Source organism: Salmo trutta, chromosome 12 (genome assembly GCF_901001165.1).
Source record: "Salmo trutta chromosome 12, fSalTru1.1, whole genome shotgun sequence".
In the NCBI taxonomy this organism is placed as follows: Eukaryota; Metazoa; Chordata; class Actinopteri; order Salmoniformes; family Salmonidae; genus Salmo; species Salmo trutta.
Genome location: NC_042968.1, coordinates 30,211,592 through 30,235,979, shown reverse-complemented (window position 1 = coordinate 30,235,979; position 24,388 = coordinate 30,211,592). Strand labels below are relative to the sequence as shown.

Here is a 24,388-nt window from a genome sequence, read left to right as displayed (position 1 = left end):
CCAGAAGATCGCTCCGTCTACCTCTTCTCTGGCGGCGTTGTTTTGGATCAGCCTCTGGAATCAGCTCAAATTCCCTGGATAGTTCGGACAAAGGATCCGCTTCGGGAAAGTTGTATTCCTGGTCGTAGTGCTGGTAAGTTGATGCCGCTCTGATATCTTATAGTTCTTCCCGGCTGTGTGTAATAACACTTAAGATTTTCTGAGCTAACAATGTAAGAAATAATACATAAAAAAACTAAATACTGCAACATTTCCTAAAGACTAGAAGCGAGGCAGCCCTCTCTGTCAGCACCATTTTTTACATTAGATACAGTCTAATTGTTTATATTTTTTATAAGAGAAACAGGGCTGGCAGGTAGGATTTAGGTAGGATTCCTCTCCCTCTAGCTCACACTTCAGTACAGTAGGTGGCAGTAATGACCCATCACAGTGGATGCCATCCACCGATAAACCCCACAGAAGAAGAAGTTTACCGTCGGGTTGTTTTGATGATCTCATTTGCACACGTGACATATCCGCTCTTTTGGCGATTTTGTAGAAGAAGAAGGCAGTGGGGCAGAACCTACCACTGCACTGAGGTATAATAAGAACGGACAGGGCAGCCATTTTACTATCATAACAACATCCATGATCCATCCGAAATTACAGTAACATATTTGGATTCCAGCGCAACCATGGGCCAGTGTGGGATTACTTCATCAAAGACCGTCCTGGTGTTTCTGAATCTAATATTCTGGGTAAAATATCACGAACTTGTTTCAAAACATGTATTTGACGCTAGGTAGTCAAGGTTGGGATTAATTACAGTACGCAACAGAAATTGCTAACGTTAGCTGCAGCAAAGGGAGGCGTCTCCTAACATTAGCTAGCTCACGTTAATTCTCTACAAAATGAATATGTGGAGCTTTCCAACCATCTTGTCTAGTTTGTTTATTAAAATATACATTATTTCTGAAATGTTTGCTTTGCTGTTATTGCAAGCACGGGTAGAACAAGGACAGGTAGACAGCAGATCCGACCCGTTGGTGGGTATGACAGCATTCCTGTGTGTATATAAGACACTTTCCGTAAATGGCTGCTGTTGCCACATGCTAGTTAACATGAGGAAGAAAACTCGTTAAGTAAACAGACGTTTGGGCCGAGCAAGGAGTCTGGGTAGCAGCCAGACAAGTCTGGTAGTGCTTGGTAATACAGTGTGCTGCAATGTTCACTTAGCTTAACTTTACATGACTGAGTATTCCTTTTTATTTTTTTAAACCAAATTTCCAATTGCAATATAATAGAAAAAAAACATAGGACTTCACCACGTGTATTTTTCTCTGAGGAAACATAAAATAGCATTACAGTAAAATAATAAACAAAAACAATAAATAAAAATCCCTATACATGAATTGCCAGTGAAAACCGTTTTAAAAGTTAAAGTACCTCAAATAAAATAGAATGTCAGGGGTTACAATTGTTGTAAGAATACATCTTTTTTTAAATTTTATATTGACTAATTGTAGATACATTTGTTTCAAGTAAAAATATATTGCATTTAGGGACAGATATCAAGTAGTTTTGTATTTATTTGAATAATAACATATTACGTCTCATTGCAAATACATGGGTCATATTAATGAAATAAAAAAAATGTAATTACTTAACTCACTCCAAAATAACTTTAGAGTCACACTAGTTTTTAAAGTGAAACTGAGGATACCCTTGCTACACACCAGTAGCTAGCCAGTGACCACATACCAACATTGTTTAACAAACACACATAAAGCTATGTCTCAGTCTGCACACAATATTGGGTTTTCTTTCTGATAAGCAAAAAAACTTTGGATGTTACATGCCTGACCCAGACTCTTTCTCTTGCTCTGTCTCCCTCTCACTGCCCCCTCTCTAGGCTGCAGCTGGAATTCTGTGTTACATTGGAGCCTATGTGTTCATCACATATGATGACTATGACCACTTCTTTGAGGATGTGTACACCTTGATCCCAGCGTCCATTATAATAGCAGTCGGGACTCTGCTGTTTATCATTGGGCTGATTGGATGCTGTGCCACAATACGGGAAAGCTCCTGCGGACTAACAGCTGTAAGTATTGAAAAGCACATGGATACAAATGTAATTTGTATAATGCAAGTAAAAGTAATTTCTTATCTTTGGACTAGATATTGAATTGATCATATCTCTTCTCTTTGCTCTGCAGTTTGCTGTCATTCTCCTGCTGGTGTTTGTCACAGAAGTTGTTGTGGTTGTTATTGGCTATATCTACAGAGCTAGGGTTAGTATTGGCCTACTGTCTAGTGTCATATCACACAATAACAATAGAAAAGGGTGAATGGGAATGCAGTTTGTTAGAATTTAATATGAATGTTACAATTCTTGCACAGATGAAATTGATGTTGTTGCTTGTACTCAGGTGGAAGATCAGGTGAACCACTCCATTCAGAAGGTGTATGATGAATACAATGGCACCAACACAGACGCCCCCAGCCGTGCCATCGACTATGTGCAGAGACAGGTGAGAACAACGCGTCTGGATTTATTTCTCCTGACATGTTTTTTAAAAGATGACTATAGGTGAGTTTGCAGGTGCCTACAGCAGTCTCACTCTCTCTCCCCGTCTCTCTCCCACCCTTTCCCCCGTCATAGCTTCACTGCTGTGGCATTCACAACTACTCTGACTGGAGGAATACTCACTGGTTCAAGGAGTCCAGAAACAACAGTGTTCCAGTTAGCTGCTGTAAACCCAACATCAGCAACTGTACTGGAACCATGAGCCGGCCTGGTGACCTCTACCCAGAGGTAAGAGAGAACACGCACACCCAAGCGTTTCCTTTAGCCGGCAAATAGCCCAATGAAAATAAATATTGTCTATAAATGGACCTTTGTAGCTCAGTTGGTAGAGCATGGCGCTTGTAACGCCAGGGTAGTGGGTTTGAATCCCAGGACCACACCAACGTAAAATGTATGCACGCATGACTGTAAGTCACTTTGGATAAAAGTATCAGCTAAATGGCATTTATTACAAATCCCATTGGCTACGCATGGTGATTGGTTCAGGTTGTCTTTCAATCGCATCATCTCTCTACTATGCCTGTCTGTTTTGAGATTGCGCTCTCACTAGAGAACTTACAACATTGTATCAACTGGTACTGGCCCACAAGGTTTCCCGCGCCAGTCAGTCTGAAAAGTCCACCAAGGAGGAATATTTAGATGAAGTCATTTTGCTTCCCTCCTCTTCCCTCCTAATCTAATGCCTAGTCAAGTAGCTTAAATTGCTGGATACCGTGCAAATCAAGTTGGCTAGTTAGCTAACTAGCTACTGTACCAAGGATGGAGGCACAGAATTTATTTTTAAATTAACACTGTAACAGGGATATTGTGCAAGGAGCCAACATTTACTTTGTTGGCCCTCATTTCTCCTTGCATATTTATTGTAGTCACTTGCATGTGGTGTCAATGAATTGTCAGTGGGCTCTCCTAGAAAACCATTTCCCAACACATGACGGCATTCAAATGGGAATCTATTTGATTTGGTTGGACATTCGACCGGCACATTTCTTTCATAAAGAAAATACTGACATATAATATTTGTATTTTTTTCCTCTAGGGCTGTGAAGCTCTTGTTGTGAAAAAGCTGAAAGAAATCATGATGTATGTCATTTGGGCTGCTCTGACCTTCGCTGCAATACAGGTAAACAAATATAGGCAGGTAGCCTAGTGGTTAGAGCGTTGGACTTGTAACCGAAAGGTTGCAAGATCGAATCCCCGAGCTGACAAGGTAAAACTCTGTCGTTCTGCCCCTGAACAAGGCAGTTAATCCACTGTTCCTAGGCTGATATTTGAGTCCTTCTGTAATAACATCTGAACCAGGTGCATGTTAACTAGAGCTGCAGTAATGTCCTCCTGCAGTGGGAGTCTCTAGTCTAGTAGGCCTCGAGCTGCTGCTGAGAAGCTGACCTGATTGTGTCAAATCGCTTTTTCAATGTTTCAACACTACGGGGACATCACAACATGGGTTCTGCTGACCAGTCACTTCCCTTCTCCTTATGAGGATAACTTGCTCTATTTGTGGAGTCACTGGATGCATAGTGATTATGAAATGGATGTTCAAATGCAGTCTCATGAGTCATAATAATGTAGAATGCTGCAGGTATCCCAAACAGCCACGGTTGTCTCTGGGATGGGGGAGATCAGGAAGAAACATATCCACCAAAAAGGTGGAAAGTGGTAGAAAACTCAAGGTTGAAGCACTTTAGTGGGTTTTGATATAGAGAGCCTTTATTCTCCAGGCATAAAGAGCATTTAAAAACCAGCCCTGATGAAGGCATGCGTCACATTGTGCAGGTGTTAATGCTCAATGTACCCGGTTAATAAAGACTAGAGTGCCTCGACCTGTGTTCTTTTTCTACCTTTTTTGTAGGTAGGAATCTTCTGGTTCTCCTTTTTGTTCTCCTTAATTTGAAGAACTTCACACACCAAGTTCTCTTCAATTAATCGAATCTCGTGTGATGGCATGGCACAAGGCTGGGACAGAAACCCTCACTACTGTCACTCTAGGAGCAGGATTCTAATTCTAGTCTTTCACAACAAGACTGAGTAGCTGGCCAGTGCACGTGAAATTTTATTCTGGGTGCAGTGATGATGATAATGCTAACTATGCATACTGTTGTACTCCTCCATCTGCTTGTAGATGCTGGGGATGCTGTGTGCTTGTGTGGTGCTGTGCAGGAGGGGGCACGACCCGGCCTATGAGCTACTGGTCACCGGAGCAACCTACGCATGAGGAGGACATAGGCCCCGCCGCACCAAGGGCTCCACCAATAAGAATAAAGAAAGGAAGCCTCACCTGACATGTCCACAATTTGTAGTTTTCAGCAGTAGTAAGCTCAAGCACACCTTGCACAGGATAACTATTGGGTATACACTGGTGATGGGGGGGGACTGTGAAAATAATTATTTATTTAACATGCTTTGTAACTTTATTTTTATTTTAAATGTTTTTTTTAAACACTATGGAACACCAAAGGCCAAAGTTGTTAAATGGTGAATTGATATTGTTTTTCTTTTGCTCAAGAAATACAGCCTTGCCTATTTTATTTTCCTTTTGGGGCACAAGGGATGATTAGGGGCTCTTTATAGAAGAGAACTACTGTTCAGCTCAATATGTGGAATGTACTCCTTTCTCATGTGTCAGTTTGCACTATGACTAGAGCTCTGGAGGTATTTAAGGAATATTTAATCATGTGAATATTAGAAGTACCTTTATCTATGAGGGACCCTGTAGTTTACCACTAAATTGTGAGTCAGTCAACCCATCTCCAGTCTCCATTCATAGGTAGTGTAGAGGTACTTTACCAGTGTTACCTAAGACTCATGTGTAGATAGAGCTTTGTGTTACAAGTTGGTACATATGTAGGTGTTTTCCGACACACACATTCTAATACCACGTATGAAAGGGAAGGGGTGAATCTCAATTGAATTTTCTTTATTCCCTTGTCCTCTCTCCTTGCCTCCTTTTTCAAATGCACTGGAGGAGAAGATCCAAGTGGAGAAACCTCAGATCTGTGCATTGAGAAGCTGAGGAGGGAGGACATGAGGAATACAGTTGAGATTCACTCGAGATTCAACCCTGCCTGGGAATTTGATGTAAACCACCAAAGAATTGGGGCTGGGACTGAGAGGGAGTCACTTTTGTTTTGTATTTTTATGGCATTGTGTATTATTTTTCAAACGGAAGTTGATATTTAGACTTGTAGCATTGCTGAAAATAATGTGAAACAAAATCATGTAAATAGATTGGGGAGAAAAAGGAACTTTGATTGAAATAAACCTCCTAAATCTAAACTAAAACATGTTTTATTGTTCACTGATGAACTGAAGCACCCCTTTTCAATGTATCCAAACTAAGGAAACTTCAAAGTAAACATTACATATTTTATGAATCAAATATCACATCAAATACAGTACAGCTGTTAGTCTTGATTCAGATACACTTCTACTTTCTCTTGTAGATCACTTCTCAGGTTGTTGTAGACCATGGCAGTTATTTTATCCTCACACATATTTACAGTTGATACAGTTTAAAGTTTGACTAGTTTTCTGTATGGTATCTGAGATTTCCTACAGTGCTGTGAAAAAGTAATTGCCCCCCCAATGCTCAATAACGGTTTGTGCCATTTGTAGCTGCAATGACTGCAACCAAATGCTTCCTGTAGTTGTTCAGTCTGACATTGCTGTGGAGGAATGTTGGCCCACTCTTGCATGCGTGACTGCTTTAACTGAGTGATATTTGTGGGTTTTCTAGCATGAACTGCTTGTTTCAAGTCCTGCCCCAACATCAAAATTGGGATTAGGTCTGAACTTTGAAAAGGGCAATCCAAAACCAAAAAAATGGGATCCTTATCATTCAAAAAGTTGATTCAAGTTTGCAAGAAAGCACATGCATGATCATCAAGACTCTTGAATTCTATGGACAGATGAGTCAAAAGTATAACTTTTTGGATGACATGGGTTCCATTATGTCTAGCGAAATCCAAACACTGCATTCTACAGTAAAAACCTTATACCCACGGTCAAGTATGGTGGTAGTGTGATGGTTTGGGGATGCTTTGCTGCCTCAGGACCTGGACGACTTGCCTTAATAGAAGGAACCATGAATTCTGGTCTGTATCAGAGAATTCTACAGGAGAATGTCAGGCCATCCGTCTGAGCTGCATCTGGGTTATGCAGCAAGACAATGATCCAAAACACACAATCAAGTCTACATGAAAAGGGCTAAAAAGCAACAAATGTGTTTTGGAATGGCCTAGTCAAAGTCCCTAATCCCAATTGAGATGTTGTGGCAGGTCTTGAAACGAGAAGTTCATGCTTGAAAACCCACACGTCTCTGAGTTAAAGCAGTTCTGCATGGAAGAGTGGGACAAAATTCCTCCACAGCGACGTGAGATACTGATCAACAACTACAGGAAGCTTTTGGTTGGAGTCATTGCAGCTAAATGTGGCACAACCAGTTATTGAGTGTAAGGGGGCAATTACTTTTTCACACAGGGGCATTGGGTGTTGCATAACTTTGTTAATGAAATAAGTATACAATTGTTGTGTTATTTGTTCACTCAGGTTCCCTTTATCTAATATTTGGTTTTGGTTGAAGGTGTGATAAAATTCAGTATAAAAAGTAGAGAAAATTTGAAAGGGGGCGAATACTTTTTCACAGCACTGTCTGTATGTAGTATGCCTGTTGGGGAAAAGACTGAAAATCTCTGGTGCAGCATAGCCTAATAGTTAATGGGGAACACACAGTCATGACTCATGTTCCAAATCAATTCAGTGAGTCATTTCTACTGCTGGAGAATCTATTACTCTGAAGTCTTGAACGAAGGATCAGAACATCTGAGTAAGAAGCATAAAGGGGATCTGCATAGTAAAGTTTTGAAAACTACACTATGTATGGGTGATTGTGCATGAGTATGTGTGTGTGAATCCGTGTACCTGTGTGCATGAGTGTGTGCGGGTGCGTGTGTGTATGTCCATGCATGAATGTGTGTGTGACTATGTCTAGACTTTGGCCAGGTAGGAGCCAGGTACCAGCCCAACCTGTCCGTTTCTCTCCACTGTCCACCAGCCGTCTTCACTCTGTTCTATCACCAACACCACATCCCCTTTAGATACTGACAGCTCATCTGGGTCCTGGGAGCACAGGGAACATATTGTTAGTAGTAGAAGTATGAGGCTTTGAATTACTGTATGGCTCATATACAGTACATACATACAGTATAATACAGATCAGTGGAAAAGTTTATGTAAACATGATCCATCAATATCTCAACTAGTTATATTTCATGTCAGACGCATCACAGAGTTTTGTAATGACGTCTGTAACTTGACACCTGTAACTGTGTGTGCAGGTTTCACCTGTGACATGACACATGTATCCGTGTATGCAGGTTTCACCTGTAACATGACACATGTAACCGTGTATGCAGGTTTCACTTGTAACATGACACATGTAACCATTTATGCAGGTTTCACCTGTAAGTGTGTGTGCAGGTTTCACCTGTAACTTGACACCTGTAACTGTGTGTGCAGGTTTCACCTGTAACATGACACATGTAACCGTGTATGCAGGTTTCACCTGTAACATGACACATGTAACCGTGTATGCAGGTTTCACCTGTAACATGACACATGTAACCGTGTATGCAGGTTTCACCTGTAACTTGACACGTAACTGTGTATGCAGGTTTCACCTGTAACATGACACATGTAACTGTGTATGCAGGTTTTACCTGTAACTGTGTGTGCAGGTTTCACCTGTAACATGACACATGTAACCGTGTATGCAGGTTTCACCTGTAACATAACACATGTAACCGTGTATGCAGGTTTCACCTGTAACATGACACATGTAACTGTGTATGCAGGTTTTACCTGTAACTGTGTGTGCAGGTTTCACCTGTAACATGACACATGTAACCGTGTATGCAGGTTTCACCTGTAACATAACACATGTAACCGTGTATGCAGGTTTCACCTGTAACATGACACATGTAACCGTGTATGCAGGTTCCACCTGTAACTTGACACGTAACCGTGTATGCAGGTTTTACCTGTAACTGTGTGTGCAGGTTTCACCTGTAACTTGACACCTGTAACTGTGTATGCAGGTTTCACCTGTATCCGTGTTTGCAGGTTTCACCTGTAACTTGACACCTGTATCCGTGTATGCAGGTTTCACCTGTAACATGACACATGTAACCGTGTATGCAGGTTGCACCTGTAACTTGACACGTAACCGTGTATGCAGGTTTTACCTGTAACTGTGTGTGCAGGTTTCACCTGTAACTTGACACCTGTAACTGTGTATGCAGGTTTCACCTGTATCCGTGTTTGCAGGTTTCACCTGTAACTTGACACCTGTATCCGTGTATGCAGGTTTCACCTGTAACTTGACACATGTAACCGTGTATGCAGGTTTCACCTGTAACTGTGTGTGCAGGTTTCACCTATAACTTGACACCTGTAACTGTGTATGCAGGTTTCACCTGTATCCGTGTATGCAGGTTTCACATGTAACTTGACACCTGTATCCGTGTATGCAGGTTTCACCTGTAACATGACACCTGTATCCGTGTATGCAGGTTTTACCTGTAACATGACACCTGTATCCGTGTGTGCAGGTTTCACCTGTAACTTGACACATGTAACCGTGTATGCAGGTTTCACCTGTAACTGTGTGTGCAGGTTTCACCTGTAACATGACACATGTAACCGTGTACGCAGGTTTCACTTGTAACATGACACATGTAACCGTGTATGCAGGTTTCACCTGTAACTGTGTGTGCAGGTTTCACCTGTAACTTGACACATGTAACCGTGTATGCAGGTTTCACCTGTAACTGTGTGTGCAGGTTTCACCTGTAACTTGACACCTGTAACTGTGTATGCAGGTTTCACCTGTATCCGTGTATGCAGGTTTCACCTGTAACTTGACACCTGTATCCGTGTATGCAGGTTTCACCTGTAACTTGACACCTGTACTGTGTGTGCAGGTTTCACCTGTAACATGACACATGTAACCGTGTATGCAGGTTTCACCTGTAACATGACACATGTAACCGTGTATGCAGGTTTCACCTGTAACTTGACACCTGTAACTGTGTGTGCAGGTTTCACCTGTAACTTGACACCTGTAACTGTGTGTGCAGGTTTCACCTATAACTTGACACCTGTAACTGTGTGTGCAGGTTTCACCTGTAACTTGACACCTGTAACTGTGTGTGCAGGTTTCACCTGTGCAGAGTAGTCATAGAACACCATGAAGGTATCATCATCCTCATCGGTTGTCACCGCAGGCAGGGCCGCTGCAGCTGCAGACTGGAAGCCAGGTATGGATGCATACACTCCATCTGAACTCTCAGGCACTGTTTGACCAACAGGTGGCGCCGCTGGCTCGGAAGTTGAACCCTCACTGATACTCATCTTTGAACCAGAGTTTCGTGGCAGAAGATTGGAGAACCTGCACAAATATTTTTCATGTCACATTCTCAAATATATATGAATGTGTTGATGACGTATAGCTATGATAATGTAGTGATACAATGTCCATATTAGAATTCCTATGCATTCAACTGTTATTCCAGTGTTACAAAGTGTTAGAGCTTGTTTCACAGAAACACTATGGGGTGGCTTCCTGGACACAATTTATCCTACTTCTCGATTGTCTTCAGGAAACTGCCCCTACGAGTCCCAGGTTCTGCTAACTGACCTTTTCCTGACCCCTCCCCCTCCGAAGCGAGCGCTGCCGTTGTTGTCGCCCGTTGGCGATGGCTCCCTCTCATAGTAGTTCTCAAACACAACGGGGTCTAGAGAGAAGAGGATGGAAGTCCACAGAAATTAAGCATAGCCAATAGAGCTGTATTGCGTATAATATTTCAAATGGCAAATGTTATTAAGAGGAACTGTTACACTTGAAAAGCAGAGACACACAGTACAAACCCATTACAATTACTCTAAGAAGTGTTTGCCATTGGTGCCAATGTTGATAGCAACCCTGGCCCTTCACGCTCTGTTCCTGTATTCAGTGATCTCTTACCTGGTGGACTTGAACCTGTTGTCTTCATCTCTATGAAACAGTTGTTATCTGCTGTGATGTCACACGTCTCCAGAATATTCCTCACCTCCTCGTAAAACTGTAAAAAAAAACATTTCTCATATTCATGCTCAGTCTTCAAAGAGGCTTCATTGATTTAAAATTATTCTGGGTTGACAAATAGGATCCATTTCGGTTGATCACCAGATACATTGCATGTTAGGCAGTGTAGTACTGGTACTAATAGAGTTTAATGTAGACAGTAGTTCATGGACCCATACATAATCCATTTGCTTATTGTCTGAAGTGTGGTCATTGTTGAGCTCACCTCGTCGTCTTTGACACATTGCACAGAGAAGTGATTACAGTGGTCCCAGAGGGCACACCTCAGGATAGTGATGCGGTCCACCTCCTGCTGCTGAAACACCTGGAACAGCAGAGACACACATACAGTACACACCTTTAATCATCTATCCCTATATATACAAACTGAACAAAAATATAAATGTAACGTAAAGTGTTGGTCCCATGTTTCATGAGATCCCAAAAATGTTCCACACACACAAAAAAACGTATTTGTCTCAAATTTTGAGCACAAATTTGTTAACATCCCTGTTAGTGAGCATTTCTCCTTTGCCAAGATAATCCATCTACCTGACAGGTGTGGTATATCAAGAAGCTGATTAAACAGCATGATCATTACACAGGTGCACCTTGTGCTGGGGACAATAAAAGGTCACTCTAAAACGTGTAGTTTTGTCACACAACACAATGCCACAGATGTCTCAAGTTTTGAGGGAGCGTGCAATTGGCATGCTGACTGTAGGAATGTCCACCAGAACTGATACCAGAAAAGTGAATGTTAATTTATCTATCATAAGCCACCTCCAACGTCTTTTTAGAGAACTAGGCAGTACGCCCAACCGGCCTCACAACCGCAGACAACGTGTATGCTGTCATGAGGGCGAGCAGTTTGCTGATGTCAACGTTGTGAGCAGAGTGCCTCATGGTGGAGGTGGGGTTATGGTATGGGCAGGCATAAGCTACAGACAACGAATGCACAAAAATACCGTGACGAGATCCTGAGGCCCATTTTTATATCTGATATCTGTGACCAACAGATATGCATCTGTATTCGCAGTCATGTGAAATCCATAGATTAGTGCCTAATGAATTTATTTAAATTAACTGATTTCCTAATATGAACTGCAACTCTGTAAAATAAATGAAATTGTTGCATGTTGCGTTTATATTTTTGTTAATAAGTATACAATCTGGCTCAAAAGCGACTGCAAACATTAAGGAGGCTAACCAGGCGTAATCAGGCTCTGCATACATTAAGGAGGTTAACCAGGCGTAACCAGGCTCTGCATACATTAAGGAGGCTAACCAGGCGTAACCAGGCTCTGCATACATTAAGGAGGTTAACCAGGCGTAACCAGGCTCTGCATACATTAAGGAGGCTAACCAGGCGTAACCAGGCTCTGCATACATTAAGGAGGTTAACCAGGCGTAACCAGGCTCTGCATACATTAAGGAGGCTAACCAGGCGTAACTAGGCTCTGCATAGATTAAGGAGGCTAACCAGGCATAACCAGGCTCTGCATACATTAAGGAGGCTAACCAGGCGTAACCAGGCTCTGCATACATGAAGGAGGCTAACCAGGCTTAACCAGGCTCTGCATACATTAAGGAGGTTAACCAGGCGTAACCAGGCTCTGCATACATTAAGGAGGCTAACCAGGCGTAACCAGGCTCTGCATACATTAAGGAGGCTAACCAGGCGTAACCAGGCTCTGCATACATGAAGGAGGCTAACCAGGCTTAACCAGGCTCTGCATACATTAAGGAGGTTAACCAGGCGTAACCAGGCTCTGCATACATTAAGGAGGCTAACCAGGCGTAACCAGGCTCTGCATACATTAAGGAGGTTAACCAGGCGTAACCATGCTCTGCATACATTAAGGAGGCTAACCAGGCGTAACTAGGCTCTGCATACATTAAGGAGGCTAACCAGGCGTAACCAGGCTCTGCATACATTAAGGAGGCTAACCAGGCTTAACCAGGCTCTGCATACATTAAGGAGGCTAACCAGGCGTAACCAGGCTCTGCATACATTAAGGAGGCTAACCAGGCGTAACCAGGCTCTAAATAGCTTTATAAGCTACTGTAATAGCTGATTCATCAGGCTTACCTGCTCAATCGGTAACATTCAATATTGGCTTTGAGAGGCACCATGCTTGATTGTGAATGACATACTCTGACCTACACTCTTCGAAAAAAGGGTTCCAAAAGGGTTCTTCGGCTGACCTCATAGAATAACCTTTTTTGGTTCCATGTAGAACTGTGTGTAAAGGGTTAGTCGCTCTGGATAAGAGCGTCTGCTAAATGACTTAAATGTAAATGTTCTACATGGAACCCAAAAGGGTTCTACCTGGAACCAAGAAGGCATCTTCAAAGGGTTCTCCTACGGGGAAAGCCGAAGAACCCTTTTAGGTTCTAGATAGCACCTTTTTGTTCTAACAGTGTAGTCTATTCTGGATGTATGTACATAAGCCACAGGGAGGGTGTTATACTGAGAGATATAGGGCCTACTCAGACATACTGCGGAAGGGGGCGTGGTGTGCTATGGTGTGAGGTCGTAGTTGGGCTAGTAACAGTTGTGGGTGGGTGCAATGTGAAAAGTTGTTGCTGTGTAACAGAGAGCTCTAACCTCACATGTGCTCTTGTGTGTTCCCTCCCAGTCCTGACGAACTCTCTCCAGCTGCTCTACGTTCAACATGTATTGTTTCTCTGTACAGGTGGAGCACAATAGAGGTTAGGGAATACTTTACGTTTATTGCATCCTAAGCAGTCTTCTTTACTTGGATTACAATAATAAATAAATGTTTTTTAAATAATCAGATCAATGATAATACATTCGTAATGGATTTAGATTCATTGATTCATTCATCCATTGATATGATCACCAACAAAGAAAAGCACAGTATATTGTATGGTATGATTCAGACCTGCTTCAGTGACGGCTTGTCTGCATTGCTTGGCCTTGTGTTGTACCTGAGAAAGACAGCAGTAGAGGAACTGGTCATGCTCTGAATCAAAACGTGACTGCTAAACAAAAAAATAAAAGAGACAGTTCTCCTTTAGAAGAAAATATCAGGATGTGTTCTCTTTACTCTCCTGACTCTCTGTTCCTCTACAGACCTCCATTTTCAGAACGCACACAGAACAAACATTTCTAATAAATAGATAACTAAAATCCAGGAATTGCCATCATTTCATTGGACATTCATTTGTAAATGCCTTGCATTATAACCAACTCATAGACTCACAGAACCAGTCTAGTTTACAAAACAATAAACTCTGATCGCTGGCCGTGGTGAAAAAAGTAACACTTCCTATTCTTTCAGTGCATTTTTCTGCAAAAGGTGGATGAACTGTTGGGCAAAAGAAAAAAAGTGGGTAGACTGCGTTTATTAGCGTTTTCCTCCACTATACCACTGTTTTACTTGTAGTAGGAAAACAGTAACAAAGGGAACTGTTTCGTAGCCTTCTCTGAGACTGAGAAATTGAGTTGCAGTAGCACAACAATAACTACAGTGCATTCGGAGAGTATTCAGACTTTTCCACATTTTGCCTTATTCTAAAATGTATTAAATCGTTTTTTTTGTGTCATAAATCTACACACAATACCCCATAATGACAAAGCAAAACAGGTTTTTACACTTTTTTGCAAATTTATAAAAAAAATTAAAATTGAAATATTACATTTACATTACTATTCAGACCCTTTACTCAGGACTTTGTTGCAGCACCTTTGGTACTGATCACAGACTCAGAGTCTTCTTTGGTATGACGCTACAAGCTTGGCACACCTGTATTTGGGGAGTTTCTCCCATTCTTCTCTGCAGATCCTCTCAAGCTCTGTCAGGTTGGATGGGGAGCGTCGCTGTACATCTATTTTCAGGTCTCTCCAGAGATGTTCGATTGGGTTCAAGTCCGGGCTCTGGCTGGGCCACTCAAGGACATTCAGAGACTTGTCCCGACGCCACTCCTGCATTATCTTGGCTGTGGGCTTAGGGTCTGTTGGAAGGTGAACCTTTGCCCCAGTCTGAGGTCCTGAGCACTCTGGAGCAGGTTATCATCAAGTATCTCTCTGTACTTTGCTCCGTTCATCTCTCCCTCGATCCTGACTAGTCTCCCAGTCCCTGCCGCTGAAAAACATCCCCACAGCATGATGCTGCCACCACCTTGCTTCATTGTAGGGATGGTGCCAGGATTCCTCCAGATGTGACGCTTGGCATTCAGGCCAAAGAGTTCAATCTTGGTTTGAGAATCTTGTTGAATCTTGTTTCTCATGGTCTGAGAGTCCTTTAGGTGGCTTTTGCCAAACTCCAAGTGGGCTGTCATGTGCCTTTTACTGAGGAGTGGCTTCCATCTGACCACTCTACCATAAAGGCCTGCTTGGTGGAGTGCTACAGAGCTGGTTGTCCTTCTGGAAGGTTCTCCCATCTCCACAGAGGAACTCTGGAGCTCTGTCAGCGTGACCATCGGGTTCTTGGTCACCTCCCTGACCAAGGGCTTTCTCCCTCGATTGCTCAGTTTGGCTGGGCGGCCAGCTCTAGGAAGAGTCTTGGTGGTTCTAAACTTCTTCCATTTAAGAATGATGGAGGCCACTGTGTTCTTGGGGACCGTCAATGCTGCAGAAATGTTTTTGTACCCTTCCCCAGATCTGTGCCTCGACACAATCCTGTCTCAGAGCTCTACAGACAATTCCTTCGACCTCATGACTTGGTTTTTGCTCTGACATACACTGTCAACTGTGGGACCTTATATAGACAGGTGTGTGCCTTTCCAAATCATGTCCAATCAATCAATTGAATTTACCACAGGTGGACTCCAATCTAGTTGTAGAAACATCTCAAGGATGATCAATGGAAACATGATGCACCTGAGCTCAATTTCGAGTCTCATAGCAAAGGGTCTGAATACTTATGTAAATAAGGTATTTCTATTTTTATTTTTAATACATTTGCAAACATTTTATGAAAACCTGTTTTCGCTTTGTCATTATGGGGTATTGTGTAGAGACTGATGAGTAAAAAATATAATTTAATCAATTTTAGTAATAAGGCTGTAATGTAACTAAATGTGGAAAAAGTGAAGGGGTCTGAATACTTTCTGAATGCACTGAATAACTAGGTGTATTACATGTGTATAATTGCAGGGTTGGCAGTGGTGTTACCTTCTCAGACTGGTTTGGTGTTGTGGCTGTGTGTGTGTAATTCCAGGTATGGAGGATTACAATACTTTCTCAGACTGCTTGGGGGCTGTGTGTTTGTATAGTTCCAGAGTTTGGGGAGGTGGTGTTACCTTCTCAGACTGTTTTGGTGTTGTGGCTGTGGTGCTCCTGTCAGTAAGCTGCTCTGCCTCGTCTGCTTCTTTACATTTCTGCTCATAGGACTTCTTAGACTGGAGATGGACAGAAGAGACATTCAGGGAATCATCGTTGAAGCAGCCACAGTGGTCTGTGGTGTCATGTTTTATGTAACAATCAATAAAACCTGTAGCAATGTTGGATCTCTGTAAAACTGAATGCAACTGTATGCAATGTCAAAATGGCGAATGGTGCAGTCCTCACTTAGCAGTTTAAGCAAACATTTAGGTCAATATGTATTTCTGGCTTCAGATTGGTTGTTTCTTGTACAGGATAATCAGTCTTCACCACTTTAGCTCCATTTATGTCACTCTGCCATTGGCTCTTGTCACTTGTCTCACCACAGAGTAGCCTAACGATGTAGCTAATCTATTCGGTATGTAAATGCTCGCATAGAGAATAGGGTTATACAGTGCCTTCGGAAAGTATTCAGACCCCTTGACTTTTTCAACATTTTCTTGCGTTACATCCTTATTCTAAAATGTATTAAATAAAAAATGTCATCCTCAGCAATCTACACACAATACCCCATAATTACAAAGTGAAAACATGTTTGTAGAATGTCTTTGCAAATGTATTAAAATAAAAAACAGTATTCAGACGCTTTGCTATGAAACTCGAAATTGAGCACAGGTGCATCCTGTTTCCACTGATCATCCTTGAGATGTTTCTACAACTTGATTGGAGTCCACCTGTAGTAAATTCAATTGATTGGATGTGAGTTGTAAAGGCACACCTGTCAAATAAGGTCCTACAGTTGACAATGCATGTCAGAGCAAAAGCGTCATACCAAGAAGACTCAAGGCTGTAATCGCTGCCAAAGGTTCTTCAACAAAGTACTGAGTAATGGGTCTAAATACTTATGTGAATGTAATATTTCAGTTTTTTATTTTTAATACATTTGCAAAAATGTGTAAAAACCTTTTTTTTCTTTGTCTTTATGGGGTATTGTGTGTAGATTGATGAGGGAAAGAAAACAATTTAATCAATTTTAGAAGTCAAGGGGTCTGAATACTTTCCGAAGGCACTGTATACAGGGTGTTATACAGGGTGTAAGTATGATACTGTAATGATACTCACGGAAATAGGCCCAAGTTTATGTATATTTGAGCAATAAGGCCCGAGGAGATGTGATATGTGGACAATATACCACAGCTAAGGACTGTTCTTCCCCTCTACGCAACGAGGAGTGCCTGGAATACAGCCCCTTAACTGTGATATATTGACCATATACCACAAACCCCGAGGTGCCTTATTAGTATTTTAACTTGTTACCAACGTAATTAGACCGCAAAAACTACATGTTTTTGTCATACCGGTGGTATACGGTTTGATATACCAGCCATCAGGGCTCAAATCACCCGGTTTATAATTGAGCATAAATCATGGGACTATGAGAGGTGAGATCCGTATTGATGCCGACCAAAATGTTCATTTTCAAGGCCTATGTTATCTTACCAGTTCCCCACTATAATAGGGCCAAAGTCTGTGGTTGGTTTGTGGGTGTGTGTGTCTATACTTTGTTTCCTACCCTCTTCCTCTTGCAGAATTGCACTGTGATGTATGTTCTCTCTTGGGTAGCTCACCCATCTCTGAGAGGTAGCTAGGTCTACTGGGTGTAATGTCAGCCTTACTCTTTTCTGGGTATGAACTCTTACACTGCACTCTTAGAAAAACGGGTTCCAAAAGGGTTCTTTGACTGTCTCCATAGGAGGTTCCAGCTAGAACCCTTTTGGTTTTCAGGTGGAATCCTTTTGGGTTCAATGTAGAACACTCTGTGGAAAAGGTTCTACATGGAAACCAAAAGGGTTCTACCAGGAACCAATAGGGTTCTTTAAAGGATTCTCATTTTACATTTAAGTCATTTAGCAGACGCTCTTATTCAGTGACTTACAGGAGCAATTATGGTTAAGTGCTTTGCTCAAGGGCACGTAGGCAGATCTTTCACCTAGTCTGCTCTGAGATTCAAACCACTGACCTTTCAGTTACTGGCCCAATGCTCTTAAATGCTAGACTACCTGCCACCTGTCTCCTATGGGGACATCTGAAGCACCCTTAAATTCTAGATACCTTTTTTTCTATTACCCTCTGTGTATGTACCTCTGTACTTAAGCTGACTTACTAAGTAAGTATGTAATTCCCTGAGTAAATAGTATGCCTACCTCCATGGTCTTCTTGTATAAGGACACCTTCATCTTCTGAACTTTCTCCATAATCCCCTCAAACTGAACGAGGACAAACAACATGGTTGAAATTTATTGGCACCTCATAAATATAGGTTTTCAAAATGTATTTTCAAAATGAAATAAGCACTCAATAACACATTTCAAACCTTTTTCCTCTGTTCTTTCTGCCGCTCTCTGAATATTTCCATCTTCTTGATCTCTTCCCGTAACATTCCGGATAGCTGGATATGCAGATTCCCGATGTTTTCAATTTCTGTCAAAGGAAATTATTATTTTATTTTAGTAAAGTGTCATTGGGCTTTGTTGTGAGAGATGCAGTAGACAGGATAAACTTACGTGTTTTAAGTTGATCAAAGGAGGCTTTCAGAGTGCTGAAAAAATAGGAATGATGCATTTATCAATAACAGGTAGTGTAACATACTAAATACTAGTAAAACACAGTATGCATAAACAGATGGCCAAATCCCTGCATTCAACTGTATCTAGATATCAATGACTTGTCATGGTTCCACCTGTCACCAGAGGGCAGCAGAGACTGTCCTAGGGACATTAATGACACTCTGGTGTGTCCAATTTATTCATTATGATTTCCCTGTTAAAAGAGGTGTGTTTTCTGTTGTCATTTGCAGAAGCTTGAATTGTTTACCGTGTGCGGTCGTTTCCTGAGTGAGTGTTTGAGGCTTAGTGTTTGTTGTTTTTTCATGTGTACTGTGATCCTGCAGCTACCGTTTCTCAGTAAAGTATGTTTATCCTTAACCACGATTCCTCGTCTGGTCTCCTCTGCACCTGGGTCCAACCTTACCACGTCACAGCAAGCTTCTGCACCAAACATGGACCCAGCAGAGATCACTCAGATCAAAAATGTTGTAACCCACCAAGGAGCACTGCTGGGGCAGCAGCAAGAACAACTCTCCCAAATATCAGAGACCCTCCGGGCACTTACCAACTCCCTAACCACAGTCCAACCTCAACCCAAGAGGGGCCAATGTCCAAGTCTCATCGCCCAGTGCCTACAGATGTCGCCGTAGTTCCTCCAGGGAACCTGCACCAGGAATCCAATATCCCAGCCCCCAAGCGGTATGACGGCCACCTGGGAAGATGCAAGGTGTTGCTTCGTCATTCAGTGTTCTCTGGTGTTCGAGCTACAGTCCTCCTCGTTCCACACCGATCGGCCATGATCGCCTACATCATCTCTCTACTCTCGGGCAAGGCCCTGCCGTGGACAATGGCGGTGTGGGAACAGCAACCACCATCCTGCAGCTCCATATTAGCCTTCATTGCTGAGTTACAAGTCTTCGACCACCCAGTCGGCAGAAGCGAAGCGGCCAGCCGACTGTTCAACATCTGCCAAGGGGCCAGACCAGTTGCTGACTTCGCCATTGAGTTCCACAACCTCGCCTCCGAGAGTGGGTGGAATACGGAGGTCCTGGTAACTGCTTTCCACCAGGGTTTGTCTAACTCCAAGGATGAACTGGCCTCTTGGGAACTGGGAGAGAACCTTGAGTCCCTGATAACGCTGGCAATCAGGATCGACAACCGCCTCGAATGCGTGAGACAGCGCCTTTTTGACTCCACCCCAGTATCTCGGTTTCCTGAGCACCTTAAGCCCCCCGAACCCAGAATTGAGGAGCCCATGCAGCTGGGACCCACACGGCTGAGTCCACAGGTGCGTGACAGGCGCATTCGCGACGGCTGCTGCCTCTACTGCGGCGGTCTCGGCCATCTCCGTGCTACATGTCCAGAGCTGACGGCAAACGCCAGGGCTTGCCAGGACAAGGGGAGACCCTGACGAGCTGTGCAGCTACCTCTCAGTCACTGTCTGTCACTACTCGCAACCCTCCATTGGGACAACCGTCAGCACCAGATTCAAGCCTTCATGGACTCCGGGGCCACAGATACTTTTATTGATCAGGACTTCCCCAGATAATTACCAATCACCTGCGGGAGGTGTGCCATCCCTCTGCAGATTCAAGCCCTCGATGGGTGGCCCATTTGCTCCGGTCAGGTGGAATATCAGACCAAGCCCATTCTACTGCAGGCTGGGGTGAAACACTCAGACTCTTAGTTTTCTTTTGATCACTGCTCCCGAGAACCCCCTTATCCTAGGGTACCCCTGGCTAGCACTGCATAACCCACTACTCTCCTGGTCCACGGGACACCTACTAGACTGGGGTAAGGACTGCCAGACTAAATGTCTAAGACCCCCACCAAGAGCCTCGCCATGTCCTCCTGCATCCATTGAAGTCGAAGACTTCTCCGCTCTCCCTCCTGAATACTTCGACCTCCCGGAGGCCTGCAGTAAGAGGCAAGCTGCCCCCCTTCTTCCACATCATTCCACATCAGACTGTGCCATAGAACTCCTACCCGGCTCCACACCTACCCAGGGCCGTCTGTACTATCTCTCAACCCCTGAAGCAGCAGTCAGGGACAATTACATCCGGGAGTCGCTGGAGGCAGGTTTCATTAGCCCCTCTACATCCCTAGCTAGTGCAGGCTTCTTCATGTGTAAGAAGGATGGAGGCCTGCGCCCTTGCATCGATTACAGAGGGCTGAACTGGATTACGATCAAGAATCGTTACCCCCTACCCCTGATGTCCGCCGTCTTGGAGTTGGCCCAATTCTTCACCAAACTGGACCTCCGCAACGCTTAAAATCTGGTGAGAATCAGGGAGATGAGTGGAAAACTGCCTTTAACACCCCTAGTGGACACCATGAGTAGTTAATCATCCCCTTCGGATTATCGAACTCACCGGCAGTCTTTCAAGCATTGATCAATGACACTCTTAGGGATATGTTGAAGCCAACTATATGTCAAGAAAGAGAAGTGTGAGTTCCACTCATCCCAAGTTTCCTTCCTGGGTCACATTATCTCTACCACAGGCATCCAAATGGACGCCGACTGGCCCCGTCCCACCTCACTCAAGCAGGTCCAGCGGTTCCTCAGGTTAAACCATTTTTACAGGCGTTTTATACGCAACTTTGGTGCAGTGGCAGCGCCTCTCACGGTCCTAACCCGCATGTCAATTTGCCCAGCGTCGTCCGGGTTTGGCAGGGGTAGGCTGTCATTGTAAATAAGAATTTGTTCTTAACTTACTTGCCTAGTTAAATAAAGGTTACATTATTTTTTACATTTTTTTTAAAAGTCCCAGACCCGTTTTTTCTAGACTCCCGAGGTTGACAGGGCATTCATAGAGCTCAAGGGATGTTTCACCTCTGGACCCATCCTCATTCATCCTGATCCCTTTGTGGTAGAGGTGGACACCTCGGGCACCGGAGCAGGGGTGGTCCTTTCACAGCAGAACGAGGAGGACAATAAACTGCACCCATGCGCCTTTCTCTCCAAGTGGTTCTCGCCAGCGGAACGCAACTACGATGTAGGCAACTGTGAGCTCTTGGCAGTTAAGTGGGCCCTTGAGGGGTGGAGACACTGGTTGGAGGGGGCACCTCATCCTTTCGTGATCTGGACGGACCATAAGAACTTGGTCTCCATTCAAGAAGCCAAGAGGTTGAACGCTCGCCAGGCTAGGTGGGCTCTGTTTTATAACAGGTTCGATTTCACACTAGCCTATCGCCCAGGATCCAAGAATCAGAAAGCAGGTGCCCTGTCCCGCCAACACGATACCTCTAATGAGGAGAGGGACTCCGAGCCCATCATCCCCAGCTCCTGCATTGTGGACCCCTGTGATATGGAGTATTGAGACCATGGTCCCGACAAGCCCAGACACGAGAACCTGACCCAAGGCGATAATGATTTCCCTGTTAAGAGGTGTGTTTTCTGCTGTCCTTTGCAGAAGCTTGAATTGTTTACTGTGTGCGTTTGTTTCCTGGGTGAGTTTTCAAGACTTAGTGTTTGTTGTTTCAAGTGAATGTGATCCTCAGTAAATTATTATGTTTATCCTTAACCACTGATTCCTCGTCTGGTCTCTTCTCTGCGTCCAACTTTACCATGTCACATGACTGGCTAATTAGCAATGGTGCAAAGATTAACTGTGCGAACAGGAAACTGGATTGAGGATGCACACACACAAATTTTGTCTCTCTCTCTGGTGGCAATGATTCCACGAGGGCTAGTATGTGTGACTTAATGGCATTGTGTGCCACTACTGAACCCTGACTCTATCATTATTATGTTCTAACAATACCACTATATTATTCTATTGACTACCTATTATATTGCCTGTGAAGTGGTTGTGGCATATAAGCAAGTAGCAGGCACGCCACGCCAGGTTATGGCAAATGATTTAAAGAAAAAAAGAACCCCCCAAATGTTATTTGTATCTGTTATGACAGCATTTTGGCTAACTTATGCATAGTAGGTATTATGGAAATTGTCCAAACTAATCATCTCTATATATGTACGTAACCAGCCATTTACCTGATCTCTGTCTGCCCCCCAGCTTTACGTGCTATTGTCACCAGATCCTTCCCATACCTCTCTTCTGCCATGGCCCTGTAGACAGACAAACAGGCAGACTTAAAAGTGCTGTGTTTTGTAGAGTGTAGACCAATCTTTGAGTTGTATGAACATTCCGATTCAGTGTGCAATCACTGCTGACCATCCCTGCGTACATTTTGTATGAAGTTTTAATGACGTCAGAGAAACCCTACCTCATCTTCAGCAGTTCCTCCACATCTTTGCACATCCGCCTGCCATCACATAGTCTCTGAATCAGAACCTCATAGCCCAGATGATTAGTGAAATCAACTCCCTACAGAGAGAGAAAGAGATGTGTTGTAATCCATAGTTACACAATAGTTACAACATAAACGTTTGACTCAAACTTCCCAGTGGTTTTTCTCTGTATTTAGTGGCACATACTAAACAGTTAGATTCCACAGAAGTTGGAACTTGTTTAGGGATTGGTTCTCATAGAATGGGGTCTAGTGTCTTTACAACATGGTATTTGAACCTGGTGAAATTCACAAAGCATTTAAGATTAATATTACGTTTTCACTGAAATGTGCCTTGCGTCATAACTTGTTATAGTACTTACAAACAACAGACAATATAGTCAGAGGACTGTCCAGAGGACCGTAGAATATTCACTTTGAACAACTTTTAGTTGCAGACAGCATAATAGAAACCCATTTAATATGTTCTCTTTCATGTCTGAAGATGACAGGTAGATTGTCAACTGTTGCCTTGGATGCAAATCTATCTGGACAATGAGAGGGCTAAATTCGTAACCACCGTGAGCAGGAAGGGAGCCATAGCAACCAACGCCTCAGGGAACACCTGTGGAAAAATACTATGATACCTCACAAGTTAAACAGAATATAACAGATTAAAATGTGGAAATTGTGGTGAAAGCACAGTGCATATCTAAGGGGTTAGCAGTAAGAGTTGAACCCAGACCTTTCCAGCTTTCCCACAGCACTCATTTCAGTCCCAAATTTCATTGGCATGTTATTACTGTGGACATCATATTCTGTCAGACAATTTTAGTCGTATTTTAGAAACCTAATACTGTTTGCTTTAAAAGGCTCACTACACTTTCAAGTCTGTAAATGGTTGAGAATGAACAAAATACAAATATTTCTGGATAGAGAGATTTAAAATGAGTTATCAGTAGACCATCTAGTTATATCTAGTTACACACACCAACGCAGGACATCAAGAGACACTGGTAGCAGACTGAGTGAACTTACCCAAAAGGCATCTTTAAACAGCAAGGGAGTCATTCTGTGTTATATATGTACTTCCTCAAAGTTCAATCTTAATATCCTCTTTATCAACTTTTACAAAAAAAACATAAACCACTTAAGTTTAACAGATTCATTATTGAGATTTAAAAAAGTATATGTATATGAAGGACAACTCCAGAATGCCTCAGCTGTTATAACTGCAATATCACTGTTGAACTTTGAATTGGGCTTGAATGAGGAAGAAGTACCCTGTGATGTCACGATCCACAGACACAGCCTCTTGCTAAGATATGTAGATAACTACAGTTTTGATTATTATTTGAATAATATATCATATAGAATTTCAGACCTAAAAAGGATTCACAGACTATATTGGCCACAGATTGTGCCCTTGTTCATGAAGAATATCCATTGATTTGATTATATCCAGGGTGTATCACATCTGGCCGTGATCGGATTTCCTTAGGGCGGCGCACAATTGGCCCAGAGTCGTCCGGGTTTGGCCGGGGTAGATCGTCATTGTAAATAATAAT

At 43.0% G+C, this 24,388-nt stretch overlaps 2 protein-coding genes across 3 annotated transcripts; one reads left to right on the top strand and one right to left on the bottom strand.

Moving 5' to 3' along the window:
- The first annotated feature begins 530 nt into the window (after positions 1-530).
- On the top strand, positions 531-5,848 carry LOC115203328 (tetraspanin-3). Its single transcript, XM_029767928.1, has 7 exons — positions 531-737; positions 1,892-2,083; positions 2,199-2,273; positions 2,412-2,513; positions 2,645-2,797; positions 3,606-3,689; positions 4,689-5,848. Exons 1-7 carry the CDS (start codon positions 675-677, stop codon positions 4,779-4,781), a joined length of 762 nt encoding a protein of 253 aa, XP_029623788.1. The 5' UTR covers positions 531-674; the 3' UTR covers positions 4,782-5,848.
- Positions 5,849-7,096: 1,248 nt separating this feature from the next.
- Positions 7,097-24,140, bottom strand: LOC115203327 (proline-serine-threonine phosphatase-interacting protein 1). 2 transcript variants are annotated; one of them, XM_029767926.1, is made up of 14 exons: positions 23,859-24,139; positions 22,818-22,918; positions 22,585-22,659; positions 18,546-18,580; positions 18,356-18,462; positions 18,186-18,248; positions 15,960-16,058; positions 13,598-13,643; positions 13,300-13,379; positions 10,915-11,013; positions 10,590-10,686; positions 10,263-10,359; positions 9,788-10,013; positions 7,097-7,684 (listed from the first exon to the last, which is right to left on the bottom strand). In XM_029767926.1, the coding sequence occupies exons 1-14, from the start codon at positions 23,889-23,891 to the stop codon at positions 7,553-7,555; spliced, it is 1,290 nt and encodes a 429-aa protein (XP_029623786.1). In that variant the 5' UTR covers positions 23,892-24,139; the 3' UTR covers positions 7,097-7,552. The 2 variants fall into 2 exon arrangements, with proteins under 2 accessions (XP_029623786.1, XP_029623787.1); XM_029767927.1 differs by lacking the exon at positions 15,960-16,058 and having other exon boundaries at positions 23,859-24,140.
- Positions 24,141-24,388: the final 248 nt, after the last annotated feature.